Source organism: Ambystoma mexicanum, chromosome 13 (assembly GCF_040938575.1).
Source record: "Ambystoma mexicanum isolate Mex_15411 chromosome 13, UKY_AmexF1_1, whole genome shotgun sequence".
NCBI classification, from domain to species: domain Eukaryota; kingdom Metazoa; phylum Chordata; class Amphibia; order Caudata; family Ambystomatidae; genus Ambystoma; species Ambystoma mexicanum.
Window position 1 is genome coordinate 336,626,853 of NC_090938.1, and position 17,449 is coordinate 336,644,301.

At 50.6% G+C, this 17,449-nt stretch overlaps 1 protein-coding gene across 4 annotated transcripts in view; it reads left to right on the forward strand.

The window, feature by feature from the left end:
- CDH24 (cadherin 24) overlaps positions 1 to 17,449 on the forward strand; it is a 1,353,690-nt gene that overhangs the window by 608,645 nt on the left and 727,596 nt on the right. For all 4 annotated transcript variants that reach the window (XM_069633835.1, XM_069633833.1, XM_069633832.1 and 1 more), the window contains one exon: positions 11,374 to 11,852. In XM_069633835.1, the coding sequence (XP_069489936.1) occupies positions 11,640 to 11,852 (213 nt within the window). In that variant the 5' untranslated portion in view covers positions 11,374 to 11,639. The remainder of the gene's footprint in view (positions 1 to 11,373; positions 11,853 to 17,449) is intronic.

The window sequence follows — 17,449 nt, forward strand, 5'->3', positions numbered from 1 at the left end:
TCAAGTTGGTGGGTATCAGTTTAGCTAAGTGACATTGTCATGTGCTTTGATGGAAAATTTTATGTGATACAAATATACAGCATAGATGAGTGGTTATCGAAGTCCGTTCTCCAAGATTGAAATCCATTGCATATTTTCAGGGATAAAATACATTGGAATGCAGTATCCACATGCAAATTATTTGTATATTCAGTGATAATCTTACAAACCTGGTGTGGTTGGGGTTCTCGAAAGCCAGACTTAGAGTAGACTTTTGACAAAGACCTTAATAAAACTTAAAGCCACTTGATTAACTTCGAAATGTCAGACGCTGTGGCATAAGGTATTTGTTAATGTGTATAGGTCTAATGAATCTTATTCCTAATTTCCTGGCAAAAGTTATCTTGGCAATGTAATTAATTCCTCCTCGTCCATTTAATACCATTACACACGTTTGGTTGTTGGATCTGAACCTTATTTGCAGCCACACATTTATATTGGGTCTATACGAGACGCATTAACCACAAGTCGTGGGAGGACGGCACATGGACCAGAAATCCAGGTCGTGTTGACCTTAATATCATACAGGGTTGCGCACGCTCACACACCACATATATTTTTATTTTTTTCTATGTATGGTGTTTGGTTATTTGGGTTTCAGAGATGGAAGTGTAATATAAACCATGACGCTAGTTTGTTTGTGTTTTATACACCATCACACTTGCACATGTAAGAATAATGTACCATCATTAGTACCTAAAATGTAGTGCTTTTTAGGTCATGTTTGTGTGGGGTTGGACAGTAAATTGCACTTGTTTGAAGACATTATTCCCACTGACTAAGGAGGAAAGCTATTTTGGTTGTTGTGGGATTACAAGTAGGAGTGCCAGCGTCTCCAAAGCGGCCACTGTATAGTAGAAACAGCTACATTTCCTTGAGTCTTGACCTGAATGTCTATAATGTATCATTAACTATTGTAATGTTTCCATAGGTTTTCTCTCCGAATGTGTATCCTTTGACTTTTCCCCTGCATGTCTAGGGGGTAGTCTCCTGGTTTGAACCTATCTGTATACATTTTTTCGGCATGTCAGTGGGAGAAAGTATTCTGTTTGTTGTGGGCAGCTACATCTATTTTTTGAATGATGCAAAGAATGGTGAAGTACATAACTTTGGAGACTTCACTAGTGCCTTCATCGGATATAACATTTTAAAATACAATTTTGCAACGAGAAGAAGCAGAAGTAGTTTTAGCATTGCATCCGGCAACCAGAAAGTTGCTGATTGATAGATTTACAGGCCGATTCATGGAATTAATGTGCGCCGAAAATTTCGGCGCAAGCGTGCGAAAACGTGCGATTCGCAGTGAAAGAGCGAAAATCGCAGTGCAAGTGCGATTATCGCACAGAAAACAGCGCACATCTATTCATCGAAGTCCGTGCACGCGCAAAATGTGGGATGTGCGCTGAAAAAGTGCGCGGCGCACGCTGGCGCACAGGTCATCGAACGCCGTGCGATAAGGCCACAGCGAATTCGCACATAGCGCGGCGCACATAACAAAAGTAGGCGTAACACGGGGCGTTACACGCAGAATGGGGAACAACTCGTGAAAATGTGGGCGTCACGGGGGGAGTACAGGAGGCAAGTGCGCGGAACGCCCACACGCTCGCCTACAACACGTATTCATGGAATGGAATAGGGAAAAACAGCGCACGGCCAAAGACGCGCACAGGCCCATACATGTCCGCCACACAAAAGCAGGCGGTAGCGTCCCTGCGCAGGCAAAAAATGTGCGCCAAAGTTCTACACGCGCGAGAAGATCCACACGCGATCGGGCCTGGGGGAGCGTGTGCGTGTATTTCAGGGGTGCGCGAGAAGTTCCACACGCGATCGGGCCTGGGGGAGCGTGTGCGTGTATTTCAGGGGTGCGCGAGAAGTTCCACACGCGATCGGGCCTGGGGGAGCGTGTGCGTGTATTCCAGAGGTGCGCGAGAAGTTTCACACCCGATTGGCCTGTGCGCGTGTATTTCAGTGGTGCGCGAGAAGTTCCACATGCGATTGGCCTGGGCGCGTGTATTTCAGAGGTGCGCGAGAAGTTTCACAAGCGATTGGCCTGGGCGTGTGTATTTCAGAGGTGCGCGAGAAGTTTCACACGCAATCGGGCCTCGGGGATCGTGTGCGTGTATTTCAGGGGTGCGCGAGAAGTTTCACACGCGATTGGCCTGGGCGCGTGTATTTCAGGGGTGCGTGAGAAGTTCTGCACACGATTGGCCTGTGCGCGTGTATTTCAGAGGTGCGCGAGAAGTTTCACAAGCGATTGGCCTGGGCGTGTGTATTTCAGAGGTGCGCGAGAAGTTTCACACGCGATCGGGCCTGGGGGAGCGTGTGCGTGTATTTCAGGGGTGCGCGAGAAGTTCCACACGCGATCGGGCCTGGGGGAGCGTGTGCGTGTATTTCAGAGGTGCGCAAGAAGTTTCACACGCGATCGGGCCTGGGGGAGCGTGTGCGTGTATTTCAGGGGTGCGCGAGAAGTTCCACACGCGATCGGGCCTGGGGGAGCATGCGCGTGTATTTCAGAGGTGCACGAGAAGTTCCACACACGATCGGGCCTGGGGGAGCGTGTGCGTGGCGAGAAGTTCCACACGCGATCGGGCCTGGGGAGCATGTGCGTGTATTTCAGGGGTGCGCGAGAAGTTTCACACGCGATTGGCCTGGGCGCGTGTATTTCAGAGGTGCGCGAGAAGTTTCACATGCGATTGGCCTGGGCGCGTGTATTTCAGAGGTGCGCGAGAAGTTTCACATGCGATTGGCCTGGGCGTGTGTATTTCAGGGGCTCGCGGGTGTTTTTACACGCAATCGGGCCTGGGGGAGCAGGGTACCACTCACCGTCTGCCTTGCGTGTAGAAGAACGGGTAGCCAACACCCACCCGCTGTGAAGTAATAGCGTGTGAACCCCAACGCCTGCAAAACACACGCACCGCACCCCACGAAAAGCAACGCCCGTGCGCGATACGTCACAGACACGCATACGCGCTAAGGGCCTTTGGTCCAATGGAATTGCGTATGCGCGCTTATGCGCTAAGGGCCTTTCCTCGATTTACACGCTGACATGCAGAATTTTCACGTGCCAAATCACTCCGTATCAAGCTGGCCACGCGTAAGCACACGAAAGACCACGCTCCTGCCCAAAAGGCCGAATTACTGCCCCCCAGAGCCCCGAGCAGCCTCCCACGAGCCATCTGCTGCTGCCTGCCTGCCTGCTGCCACCGTGCCCTGCCATTTGGTGCCTGCACATTAGCCATCTGCAGGGGTCCAGTTGCTGTGTCCACCCCTGCTGGAACAGAACACTCCCGACTGGGATACCATCGCTCCACAGCCCAGCCCCAGGACCCAGTTGCCCACACACGCCTGCCTCGGGGGTCGCCATGTCGGGGCAAACACCATCCGAGACCACTGGCGACCCCCAGCCAGAGGGGCAGAGGGCCACCAGCTTAAGTCAGAAGGAAGTTGGTGTCCTGGTGGAGCTTGTCCTGGGGCATTATGATGCCCTCTTCGGATCACCACGCGCCGACAAGGAAGGACGGGACAGGATCTGGGACGACTTTGTGGTTGCCATCAACGCGGAGGGGGTGGCAACCCGCAACATCAAGCAAGTCAAGAAGCGCTGGAAGGACTTCAGGTCCAGGACCCCCATAAAGGCCCGGCGCCTCGCGGAGGGGGGCCGGGGCAGCATGAGTATCATCCAGCTGAGGGTCCTGGAACGCGTACGCCCAGCGCTCCATGGCCAGATCCTTGAGAGGCAGACCCGTCTAGAGTGGAGCGGTAAGTGGCCAAGCATTGCTGTGTGAGACATGGCATGTTGCAGTGTGGTTGTCTGATACTTGCCTGTATGTGTGACATAGGCCATGTACGCGTGTGTGTGTGCAGGGACATCATGGTCATGCATGTGAGACCAGTAATGTGTGAAGCACACGGTTGGTGTATGTGTTTAAATGCAACATGGGGAGCCCTATGCGGAATGGACACATGAGAGCATGCCAGTCTCTGTTCCTGGACATGGGTAGGGGTGAGGGATGTGTGCTGATGCCATGTACATGTATGGTGTCCATGTCTGTGTTTCTGGCCTGCGTGTCTGTGACTTGTGAATGCCATGGATGCATGACACATGTCTGTGACAATGTTCAGAATCACTGATGCAGCCTAGTTATCCTTGCATCCACTGTGTCTGGGGTGTACGAGTCCGGATGGATGAAAGTACGTTGAAGTGTGTGCATGTGATAGGCATGACCCATGATGCATGTGAGTCCAAAATCAACATTGTATGCTTCAAGACTCCCTTGGACATGTTTGCTCATGTCCATAGCATGCGCCATGCCTGTTACTGCATGTGTTTTGCCTGCACTGACCCATGTGTTGTGGAGGGACATGATGGAAGTGATCTTTGACAGTGCCACTCATCTGCTGTTGCTTCCTGTCTAGGGGACCATTGTACAGTACCCTGATGCTTGTGTTCTATGTCTCCCTCTACACAGCGCAAAGTGAAGAAGAAGGCGGAGAAGGCGCTGTGGAGCTAAGCGCCGGGGATGCCCCCACGGCTGCAGCAGAAGGGGTGGGTGAGCCCCCACAGGGGCTTGAAACAGCGGAAGACGGTGTGGAGCCATCCAGGTTGGTGGTTTCCACAGAGGAGGAGGAGGCCGCTACTGAGCCGCACATGGGGCCTGGTGGGGGCATCCCTGCTGGTGCAAGTGGTGCAGTCCAGGGGCAGGGGCAGGAGGCAGCACAGGTCGCCGTGGAGGTGCCTGTGCATGTCAATGTCCCTGACACTGTGACTGCACCACCATGCACCAGCAGGGATGCCCCATCCCAGGCCCGTCCGCAACTAGGGGGGATGTCCATGTCATCTGACTCCCCTCCACCTGCAGACGAGGGGACCCCTGGCCGTATGGAGAAGTTCCTGATTGGTGTCGCGTTGCGCACGGCTGTCATTCCTGATGAGGTGCGTGCTTCCCGGGGGGAGCACGCACGTCATCACGAAGAGCGCCGTGGCAACGTGGCCCAGTTGGGAGCGGTCATGGTCGGGGGTCTCGTACATGTGTCGGGCACTCTGGCGACCCTCTCCTCCTCTGTGGAGGCTATGCGCCAGTCGTACTCCATGCCGTCTTCCGGCCCAGATGCCACCAGGGCCCCATGTGGACCTGCCCCGACCAATGCAGCCACCTCGGTGGGGATCCCATCCCTGCCACAGTCGGGAGTCGGAGGTCCCGCAGGGGTGGACACACCAGCAACTGGACCCCAGCAGATGGAGGATGTGACGGCATCATCAGGCAGGGCACGGGCACGACGGCGTCGGTGGATTCCATCAGCCTGGATGCCGTCGTGCTGGCACAGGCAGGTGCGTCAGAGGCAGCGGCAGGCTCGACGTGGGAGGCATCATGGCTCGGGGCCATCAACATCAGGGGTGCAGGCATCGGCCGGAGGGCAGGAGAACCCTGGAATGGGAGTGGCTTCCGTGTGGGAGCGGTTGGGCCAGCAGATAGGTGCGGAGCGGCAGCGGGCAGAGGAGGAACGGCTCACAAAGGTCAGGGCGGAGAACTCCATGCGGAGGGCGCTGAGGCGGGCTGAGTGCCTCGAGGGTCTTCGCAGGGAGTTGGAGCTGGACACTGCATTATCCCTGCGGGACCTCGGGGCCAGGGAACATGCCCGCCTCCAAGCCATTGAACAGGAGTTCGATGATGCCCTGGCCCATGACAACAACCAGTGAGCCGTCGGACTAGCCCGCTGCCCTTGTAAATAGTTATGTAGTTAGTGTTAGGTTTCCTTTGCTTTTTTATTTATTTTGGACCTTTTGGACAATGGGCCACATTTTTGTATATAGTTTTATTTTATTAGGTAGTATTTTTATGTAGGTTTCATTTCTTCAGTTGGGATCATGGACCCTGGTTTGTTTATCTGTATATAGTTGACTGTTGGATTTTTTTTTTTTTTTTGGATTTACCCATGGAGCAATGGTTTTCGGTTTTGTTGTTACCTTGGATTTACTTTCTTGAACTGTGACTTTGGACACCTTTCCTTTGGATTATGATTTGTCGTTTTTCATTATTTTACGGACATGCTGCTTTTGGTTTTTGATTCCCATTGTCATTTGTTTATTTTTAATTCCATTTATGCTGTTTTAAATACATTTTTGTCATCAAACTTCAATGTGTAGTATCATCTCATTGGTATCATGCATATCATGATATGGGTTTTGAGATTCACTGACACCCATCGGGTGTATGTGAGGGCCATGTGTTCATTTCCAAACTTGCTATTGGGGTTCTATCATGTCATTGCCATTTCTAAGTGGGTGGATGCAATACTCGGGTGGGTGTTTGGCATTTGGAGGCTGACCATAAGGGCCAGGGATCTAGATTGTGATGACATGTTGGCTGGGGGACATGTGTGGGGGCCTGCTGGCAGGTGCCCCGCAATGCTGGGGGGTGGGGGTGCAGGGGGACATGAGTGGGACATGAGTGGGGACCTGCTGGCAGGTGCCCCGCAATGCTGGGGGGTGGGGGTGCAGGGGGACATGAGTGGGACATGAGTGGGGCCTGCTGGCAGGTGCCCCGCAATGCTGGGGGGTGGGGGTGCAGGGGGACATGAGTGGGACATGAGTGGGGGCCTGCTGGCAGGTGCCTCGCAATGCTGGGGGGTGGGGGTGCAGGGGGACATGAGTGGGACATGAGTGGGGGCCTGCTGGCAGGTGCCCCGCAATGCTGCGGTTTGGGGGTGCAGGGGGGACATGAGTGGGACATGAGTGGGGGCCTGCTGGTAGGTGCCCCGCAATGCTGGGGGGTGGGGGTGCAGGGGGACATGAGTGGGACATGAGTGGGGGCCTGCTGGCAGGTGCCCCGCAATGCTGGGGGGTGGGGGTGCAGGGGGACATGAGTGGGACATGAGTGGGGGCCTGCTGGCAGGCGCCCCGCAATGCTGGGGGTGGGGGAGCAAGGGGACATGAGTGGGACATGAGTGGGGGCCTGCTGGCAGGTGCCCCGCAATGCTGGGGGTGGGGGTGCAAGGGGACATGAGTTGGTGATCAGTAGTGCAAGGACACATGTGCCTTTGCTGGGGGGCATGCCCATGTTGGGTGGGCTGCCTGCGGGACATGACCAGGGATGCAGGGTAGTCCCCTGTGGTGTGGGCTGCCTGCAGGGGCCGTGGAGGGTGTACAAGGGACACCTGGGAGGACCCACACTGCCAAATCACATGTAGGACTCCCCGGCACCCCTGAAATACACGTACCCTGCTGAAATCGCGTGTGAAAATTCTCGCGCACCCCTGAAATACACGTACCCTGCTGAAATCGCGTGTGAAAATTCTCGCGCACCCCTGAAATACACGTACCCTGCTGAAATCGCGTGTGAAAATTCTCGCGCACCCCTGAAATACACGTACTCTGCTGAAATCGCGTGTGGAACTTCTCGCGCACCTCTGGAATACACGCGCCCAGGCCAATCGCGTGTGGAACTTCTCGCGCACCCCTGAAATACACGCACTCAGGCCATTCGCGTGTAATACATCTCACGCACCCCTGAAATACACGTACCCTGCTGAAATCGCATGTGGAACTTCTCGCGCACCTCTGAAATACACGCGCCCAGGCCAATCACGTGTGTACTTCTCGCGCACCCCTGAAATACACGCACACGCTCCCCCAGGCCCGATCGCCGTGTGGAACTTCTCGCGCACCTCTGAAATACACGCGCCCAGGCCAATCGCGTGTGGAACTTCTCACGCACCTCTGAAATACACGCACACGCTCCCCCAGGCTCGATCGCGTGTGGAACTTCTCGCGCACCCCTGAAATACACGCACACAGGCCAATCGCGTGTGAAACTTCTCGCGCACCTCTGGAATACACGCGCCCAGGCCAATCGCGTGTGGAACTTCTCGCGCACCTCTGAAATACACGCGCCCAGGCCAATCGCGTGTGGAACTTCTCGCACACCCCTGAAATACACGCACACGCTCGCCCAGGCCTGATCGCGTGTGGAACTTCTCGCGCACCTCTGGAATACACGCGCCCCGGCCAAATCGCGTGTGGAACTTCTCGCGCACCCCTGAAATATACGCACCCAGGCCATTCGCGTGTAATACTTCTCGCGCACCCCTGAAATACACGCACACGCTCCCCCAGGCCCTATCGCGTGTGGAACTTCTCGCGCACCTCTGAAATACACGCGCCCAGGCCAATTGCGTGTGGTACTTCTTGCGCACCCCTGAATTACACGCACCCAGCCCGTTCGCGTGTGAAACTTCTCGCGCACCTCTGAAATACACGCACACGCTCCCCCAGGCCAGATCCCGTGTGAAACTTCTCGCGCACGCGTGTTCCCGAAACCCGTAATACACGTTCCCCGCTTTGCGTTTGCTGTTTGCCAGTCCGGTAAACTGGTACAGGGTTGGCGCAGCCCTTTGCGATGGTTTTGTGATCTTGATGGCTTTTCCTTGCGCGAGGGCGTTCTTGGGGGCGTAACTGGCGCTGCTGTAGGGTCGCTGCGCCACTCTGCGCCACGTCTGCTTTGAGGCGAGAATCCATGAATACGCTGTGCGCGGAAATTGATTTTATCGCACGCGGCTGGCACAGACATTCGCAGGGGCACGCTGTGCGCCAGCCGCGTGCGACACTTTTGTGCAAATTTCCATGAATTACCCTGTCAAACTTTTCGAGCACATCCATTTAAGACGCACAGATAGATGTTATTCATCCCAAACTGAAGACAGGTTTCTGGTATCTAGAGCAGTGATGAATTAGCTATGAGTGGGATGTTATCATTATGAGTTGAACAGATGTGAATCCCAGATAACCGTATGCAATAATTACTGTCACCGAATATGGCAATCTGATGGGCTCCGCACTATTAGGCCATGGGCCTTTCCATTGCTGTTTTGGGGATGGAACTGACTATAGTATAGTAGCGTGTCAGACTGCTACTGCACCATGGAACAATATGCATAAAGTGCCTGTTGTGACACTTCTGTGCATTATACAGCTAAGGGGGTGAGAATGCAGGAATCTGAGATGGGCAGGTTTTCAGTACCGTTGCGAGTCTCCCCCGCATTTTTGTTTCTTCAGTTGCAAGGATGTCTTAGTACATTCCCTTCAGTTAAGGGACACAGGGTAGTTATTATGCTGGTGGGGTTTAAAATAATAGCCATTCCCTTTTAGGTGAGAGTACAAATGGCACTATTTTATGTTGATTTCAATCTCATAACCACACTGGGGCTCGTTTTCAGCCCAGTTGTAATTTGGCAGCGGGGACCTGTTACGTGTAGACATACACGTAGGCGTCTCCCTGCTGCCACATTTTGGTAATTTGCATGTCGGAGTGCAAATATGAAGGGCAAAAGGCAGTGTACTTGTGAGTACGCCGCTTTTTCCCTGCACATTTGCACTCCACCATGCACATGTGTAAACTCTGCTTACTATGTGCGCATTGCAAGCAGCGTTCACAATTAAAATCAAGCACTGCCCGACATGCTTACGTGTTGGACAGCATTTCATTTTCCTTGTGAACACTGCTTGCCATGCGTGCATACCAGGCAGCGTGTAAAATGGAGCCCTATGGGGCCACCTGATTTATGCCGGTGCATAAATCTAGCAGACCCCATAGGCATCTCCAGTATTTGCGCCGGCATGAAAATCCATACTGGCGCAATTGCTGGAGCATTTGTATGGCGGAGAGGAAGGAAGGTGGCGGAAACGTGAGGCGTATTGAGCTCCTCCTCTCTGCTATACAAATGATTGAAAATGGGACGTGACCTTACTGGATTGCGTAAAGCCTTACGCAAGGCTTTTAGACCTTCCATTAATGGTACTCCCCATTTGAAAATGAGCTCCATCGTAGTTATCTCATGCAGTTTTCCTGAAATACTACATGCAGTAAATTTCTGAAGAAGAATTGGGCAGATGGTGAACACAGGCAGTATTCGAATTACTGTATGTTTTAACAATTTCTATCTGCTCATAATGAGGGTCTGAGTGTTGTAATTCAAGACAGAACAGACAAGGCAAACAAAAAAAACTGTCAGTGATACAATAATATAAACTCCTCACAGTGCATCATAAACTGTACCATGATCTAGCCTGATGTTCCAATTATACAGTGCTGGCTGGAGTTAAAATATTACAGTTGTATATATTGTGAAACCTGTGTAGCAGTGTATCCCCCATAAGCCACCGTCAACATTGGGGCTGCATGTTATTAGAATACTAGAAGGGAAAGCTCTTACAGTGAGTGACCCATTTGAGTAATGTGCTGTCCCAACGGAGGGCATGTTTCAGGTCCTGAAATGTTGTGTGGGCCTTCATTCTGGTAGGGAACGCCTGTTTGGTCTCTCTCACTTATTGTCCACTTGACATTTCTCTCCTCAGGTATGCAGTGCTGCTTGATTTACACTTCTATGAACCCTAAATATGTTGTATTTGATTATGCAGGGTTGGTTTGGTGGCTCAGACTTTCCCTCTGATCCGGTAGTTGTGGGAATTTGCCTTAAACTCGCATCCCTACCACATTTGCTGACTTTTGCAGGCATTCACAGGTTGTCCCGTGGGCAGATTCTTTAGTGTTTCATCTTCGAAGAGCACTGGCTGTAAATCTGTAATGATGTTGCTGAGCTGAGCGAGTGCTGGGTGATATATATTATACAAAGGTACTCTTCCTATTGGTTTGTCTTTTAAAGGGTTCTCGCTGGGTATTCTTAGCGCATGTCCAATTGCTGCGCCAATTAGCCTGGCAAAGAACTCTTGTTGGGAAAGCTGCGCAGAATGAAGCGGGTCGATGGTCCCTCGTCCCTTCATCTCAGTGTATGTGACTCTGATGGAAGGCTTGGCTGCAGATCACACATTTCTCTGTAATCTTAGACTTGTCTCCCGCATGCCAATGGGGCAGATTTCTTCTGTATGCCTATCATGTTCTCTTGGACTTTTCCTTGTACGTCTGTAATGCATCCTTAATCTTTCCTCCAGTTGTAGTGTTTACGTAGGGATGTTTCCTGTTAATATAGGGTGCCCAGCTCCAGGCCTCGAGTGCCGCAATCCTGACTGGTTTTCAGGATATCCCTCATTAATATTTAAGAGGAAAAATATGTATACATTTAGAATGATGGTATCCAAATTGGTCTCATTAATATTAATGAGGGATATCTCGAAAATCCAACATGTTTCTGGCCCTGGAGGCGTGAGTTGGACAACCCCCTGATACCTGGAGTGGTTCATTTCGCCTTTTCCCTTGTAACTCTTAGAACGTTCTCTTCTATGTCTGCAATATGTTCTTATCATTTCCTCTCGAATGCTTGTAATGTTTCACTAGTGCCTTCTCATGCACGTATATAATGCGAACTTTTTTGTCTTTGCAGGTAGACGTTACTTTGCTGCGGAGAACCAAGGGCATAGACGGTGTACACCAAAGCACTGTTAACTTTGCCAATAACATTTGACCCCTTCTCTCTCCTCCCGAGATACCCCATGGAAAACAAAGAGGGCCCGTACAAACCACTGTCTTTTCAGGAGGGGGTGAGAGAGTTAAAGCATCATACCTTGCAAAACTAACCAGACCCTGCGCCCTTTCCTGCAACACAAGACCCATTCCCCCACCAGGACTTGGGAGACGTGCGGCTGCCCCATGCCGCGCTCTTACTTTTGTTTCCTTCTTATCTGGGTCAGTGGCTGCCTGTGCGACCATCACTCCACCCCACCGTCCATGGCAGAGAAGTCACCAGGGGCTGCAGCCTCTGCATCTCCAGAGCCCCTGCCACGCGCCAAGAGGAGCTGGGTGTGGAACCAGTTCTTTGTCATCGAGGAGTATGCTGGACCAGAGCCCGTCCTCATTGGCAAGGTAAACTCATGGGGGGAGTTGTGCAAACACTGGCTGGCTCAAGGGTTAGGAGTGGCTACCAAACCTGATATCCTAAAGCCACAGGTTCACACTTGTCAAGGATTAGGAGTGGCTACCAAACCTGATATCCTAAAGCCACAGGTTCACACTTGTCAGGGGTTAGGAGTGGCTACCAAACCTGATGTCCTAAAGCCACAGGTTCACTCTTGTCAAGGATTAGGAGTGGCTACCAAACCTGATGTCCTAAAGCCACAGGTTCACACTTGTCAGGGGTTAGGAGTGGCTACCAAAACTAATATCCTAAAGCCACAGGTTCACACGTGACAAGGGTTAGGAGTGGCTACCAAACCTGATGTCCTAAAGCCACAGGTTCACTCTTGTCAAGGATTAGGAGTGGCTACCAAACCTGATGTCCTAAAGCCACAGGTTCACACTTGTCAGGGGTTAGGAGTGGCTACCAAACCTAATATCCTAAAGCCACAGGTTCACACGTGACAAGGGTTAGGAGTGGCTACCAAACCAGATATCCTAATGCCACAGGTTCACACTTGTCAAGGATTAGGAGTGGCTACCAAACCTGATGTCCTAAAGCCACAGGTTCACACTTGTCAGGGGTTAGGAGTGGCTACCAAACCTGATGTCCTAAAGTCACAGGTTCACACTTGTCAGGGGTTAGGAGTGGCTACCAAACCTGATATCCTAATGCCACAGGTTCACACTCGTCAAGGATTAGGAGTGGCTACCAAACCTGATGTCCTAAAGCCACAGGTTCACACTCGTCAGGGGTTAGGAGTGGCTACCAAACCTGATGTCCTAAAGCCACAGGTTCACACTCGTCAGGGGTTAGGAGTGGCTACCAAACCTGATGTCCTAAAGCCACAGGTTCACACTCGTCAGGGGTTAGGAGTGGCTACCAAACCTGATGTCCTAAAGTCACAGGTTCACACTTGTCAGGGGTTAGGAGTGGCTACCAAACCTGATATCCTAATGCCACAGGTTCACACTCGTCAAGGATTAGGAGTGGCTACCAAACCTGATGTCCTAAAGCCACAGGTTCACACTCGTCAGGGGTTAGGAGTGGCTACCAAACCTGATGTCCTAAAGCCACAGGTTCACACTCGTCAGGGGTTAGGAGTGGCTACCAAACCTGATGTCCTAAAGCCACAGGTTCACACTTGTCAGGGGTTAGGAGTGGCTACCAAACCTGATATCCTAATGCCACAGGTTCACACTTGTCAAGGGTTAGGAGTGGCTACTAAACCTGATATCCTAGTGCCACAGGTTCACACTTGTCAAGGGTTAGGAGTGGCTACCAAACCTGATATCCTAGTGCCACAGGTTCACTCTTGTCAAGGGTTAGGAGTGGCTACCAAACCTGATATCCTAGTGCCACAGGTTCACACTTGTCAAGGGTAGCTACTGGCAGAGGTTTGAACATATACAAAATGGTCCAGTTCGCTAGGTCCCCTTAACTAACTTTGACAATGATGTTCTTTATCTTTGTAGTGAAATACATGTTTAGCATATAACTGAATGGCCCCCAGCTGTGCCTATGGGATTTTCGTATTCACTATTGATTTCATCTCCATCTGTGATGTTGAAGACATTTGGGGTGCCTAAACAAGATCTTTCCTAGGGTTCTTCTGAAGACAACTGGAGTCAGGTGAGGGTGTATGTGAGCCAGCAGGTCGTTCCCGAGTAGGGATGCATTTTTCGAGAAGTGCCGGTCTCACCTGCTTCTGTACTTTGGTGCAATTGCAGATGTGTTTTTGGAGGAACTTTCTGTGTACATATAGATGGGCTGTGTATCAAGGGCGGGCTCTAGGAGTCAAGGTCCAGCAGGTAAGTGGGGCGGGAGGGACGTAGGGAGGGAGATGGTGGGGAGGGAGGCATTGGCTCCCTGTTTCCTCTCCAGTTTAAAAAAAAAAGTTGGCGGCACCCGTGGAAGGGCCTCGGGTGGCTGAAACAGCAGGTGGTGCATGGTGAATTGCCATCCACTGTCCAAGCCACCTGATTGGATGAGCGCCCTTCCCAGGTGCAAACACAACTTTAAAAATTGAAAAAAGATTTCGCGTTTTGAAAACAAAATAGTGTCTCTACATAATTATTAATCCCTGTCACGTGCTCACCAACTGCTAATCTGTGGCACCAAGACACCAAGCCTCACAACTATCCAATAGCCAGAATGGTACAGAAAGAAAATGGTTTTATCACGCTTCATGCGAGAGAGCAGCCTCTAAATGTGGTACCGTGTATCAAATCTGTGCTGCTCAGCATAGTCTTGTTTTAAAGACTATCCCGTTGCTCCTGAGCTACCCTCCCACCTCAGAAGTTGTGAAATATTACACTGGAACCACACATTAAAAACCCCATCAGAAAATGCTTCTTCCAGCTCAAATTGTTTCGTACTGTACCAATGCCCCATGCGTCCACCTGCTCCATGATGCAGGGAGATGTGTGGGGGATCCCCTGGTCAACCCCAACACCTGGGTCAGGGGCTCGCCATACTAGCTATAACGAAGACATCAGACCTTTTAAAGGGTTTACACGCATTTCACTGCGGTATTTTTCATTGCGTGTTTTTTTATCGCCGTTTTTATTTCGAAAAAAAACTCCTCGTTTATTTTTTTTTTTGGGGGGGTTAAAAAATTAAATATATGGTTGTGGGTGTAAGGGAATAAAAAAAAGGGGGACTTGGGGGGGTAACCCCCTCCAAAAAAAAAAAAAAAGATGAGTTTTTCGAGAAAAAAAAACGGCGATGAAAAAACCTGCGATTAAAAATACCGCAGCAAAATAACGTAGAACCTTTTAAAGAATGCCCAAAGTATATTTGGAAGCATTGCTGGTAATATGATCTGTGGGTAACGTGTAACTTCAACCCTGTGGTGGGGAAAAAAATGTCAGTTTAGTCAAGCAAATGTTAAGACCCAAATAGCGACTCGCACCTTTCAAGGGTTCCAAAGCTTCTTTGCATATGTAAATATCAGAGAGCATCCACCATGGCGGACCAGCTATTTATAAAAGTGGTCCAGAGAACGTGGGAGACCCACTTCCTCAAACAAAAACAAACACCCCTAAAGTGAAATGCTTGTTAGGACTGTTAGGACTGGCCAATCCCACACTGGCAAAAGGAATCAATCACACGTGCAGGCCTTCAGCAGGCAGATGCCTCAGGGGGAGAGGACAAGGGCATATATATGGAAGCCCAAAAGGAGCATAGGTGTGGGAGTTTAGAGAAGAGGTGAGATGGTGAAGCACAGGAGGCTACAAGTGGTGAAAGGAGGCACAAAGGGGTGGATTAAGACCTTACGGGGAGGTAGTGAAAAGAAAGCAGTGGGACAGGTGGTGTAGGGAGGAGGAGTAGCAGGAGGTTGTAAAAGGTGAAGCTGAGGAAAGGGTGGTGGGGAAAGTAGGAGCTGAGCACATGGAGGAGGTGGTGAAAGGAGGAGCAGAAGATCAGAGGGGGTGATGATGAAATGAGTAGAGGAGCTGGAGGACGCAGTGCTGAAGGAAAAGTGCAGGAGGGAATATGATCTAAGGAAGAGGTAGCAAAATAAGGTGCTGAGGTGTTGCAAGGAGTTTGGAGGAGGAATCAAAAAGGGCAATCAAACCCCAAACTAAGATGGTGTGTGTGGTTGGAGGAGGTACACACATCCAGCAAAGCATCAAGGAGGTGCTGGAGGATCCAGGTCCCCGAAGTACGAATAAAGAAGGATCGCATAGGGATATAGGGGGAGTACAGAGGCAATTCAGAGGGGTAGATGGGCTATTAGCTGAGCACCCTGGAAGAGGGAAGTGTAGCAGGGGCTGGTAGACTGCTCTAATACTTCCAAACTAGCCTCTCTCACATAAGCCAGCTGATGGAATGCCTTTCTAGTTGTGGTATAAGGCAGAGGTGTTGCTGGGGGGGGGAGCTGAGGGGGCTATAGCTCCAGGTCTTTTGGTTGTAGCCCAGGAAAGAAGCTCAGGGGTTACAACCAAAAAGGCTAGCTAGCCCCCAGTCCCGACAGCCCCAAAATGTGCATAGCCCCAGATCTTTTCCAGACCTAGCAACACCCCTGGTCTAAGGTATGGCAATATCTACGAACCACTGTCCACTATTAGTTATATTCTCCAGAAGAACTTGGGACCAGGACCCACTGGACGATCCACTAACAATTCTCCAGTGAACAGTTGACAGGAGACCCAAAAATACTACATAGAGCAACTGATCTCTTTAACAACATTAGGACCAAGAAACTCAGAGAGACTACGTGATGTCCAGAGGAGACCCAGGGAGATTTAAGATTTCTGTTGATTGGAGAGACATTTTCCCTTTCGGGTTTTTACCTCAAGAGACTCTGCTTTGTGTTGCATCATCGAGTCTGCTTGAATAAGAATATCTGCCCAAGAGACACTTGTGGAAAGAATGTTTTGTTTCTCCATTTTTTCCATTAGAAATCGTAATTCTGACAAAACCTGAATGACCCCCAGTGAACCCAAAGACTCTTTGGCATAGAACTCGAGGGAGGAAAACTTGTGGAGTTGGAGGTAAAAGGGACCCTGGATAAAGAAACCCCATGAGTATCTGCTAGGAATCCAGTAACTCAGCCTAGATATTCTCAGCACCACAGCCACACCTCACTGATGGCATTCAGCAAGGCAGAACATGTGCATGGGGTTGCTGGAGGTACTCTTGTTCAGAGGAGAATTGCCTGACATTGTGGTTCTGGATTTTCCTTGTGCGAGCACCAGACTGATAGGCAAAGGGATAACTATCCTGCGTAAAATGCACAGTCAGCTAAAACCTGGATGTAGCCCTCGTGCGTGGGAATCATCAGGCAGGACCGGTTTTTCGGCCTTGTTTGTGCTCAGTAGAGGGGCTCCCTCTATTTCCGCACATATTTAGGTTGTATTTGTTATCCACACCTTTGTCGAAAAGCATTATAATAAAGTCTTGCTGAAAACCACGCTTCAGTGTCAAAAGTCTGACTATCCCCTCTGTACGCTGTAACAGCAAATAATGCCTTTCCCTCAGGTTCCCACAAAACGACCACCACAGCAGGAAAAGACTGAACACAACACCAGCAATCCGAGCATTACACCGGCTCCCGGTCCCATGCAGCATCCAACACAAGGCGATATGGATAGCCCCTCGGAGAGCTCAGGGCAGGGCCCTCATTTTATCCAAAACAAAATCCAGTGTAACAGTCCAAGAACCCTGAGATGTGTCAAGGCAGCCTTACTTCTGTTACCACCATACACTAGAAAGCATCAAGTAGGCTCCTCTTTGATGGCACAGTGATTACATTGGGGAATTCCCTGACCATAAGAAACAGGTGCACACAAGAGCACCTCTTCTACACAAGAGCAACACAGTTAAGGATTCTACCTACCCAAAGAGGGCTTTGGTACACAGAGATGCAACATTCGCCAAAAGGACACTAGTAGCAACTGACCAAATCGGCTGAAAGACGTTTAGCAGATAAGAAGCAACGGCAGCAAAGGTCGTTCTCTTAAGTAAATAACCAACACTGTAAGAGAAAAATCCCATTTTATTTACTTTATTGTAGTTAGTCAATTTGACGTTTTACAATCATAAATACAACAATCATTTC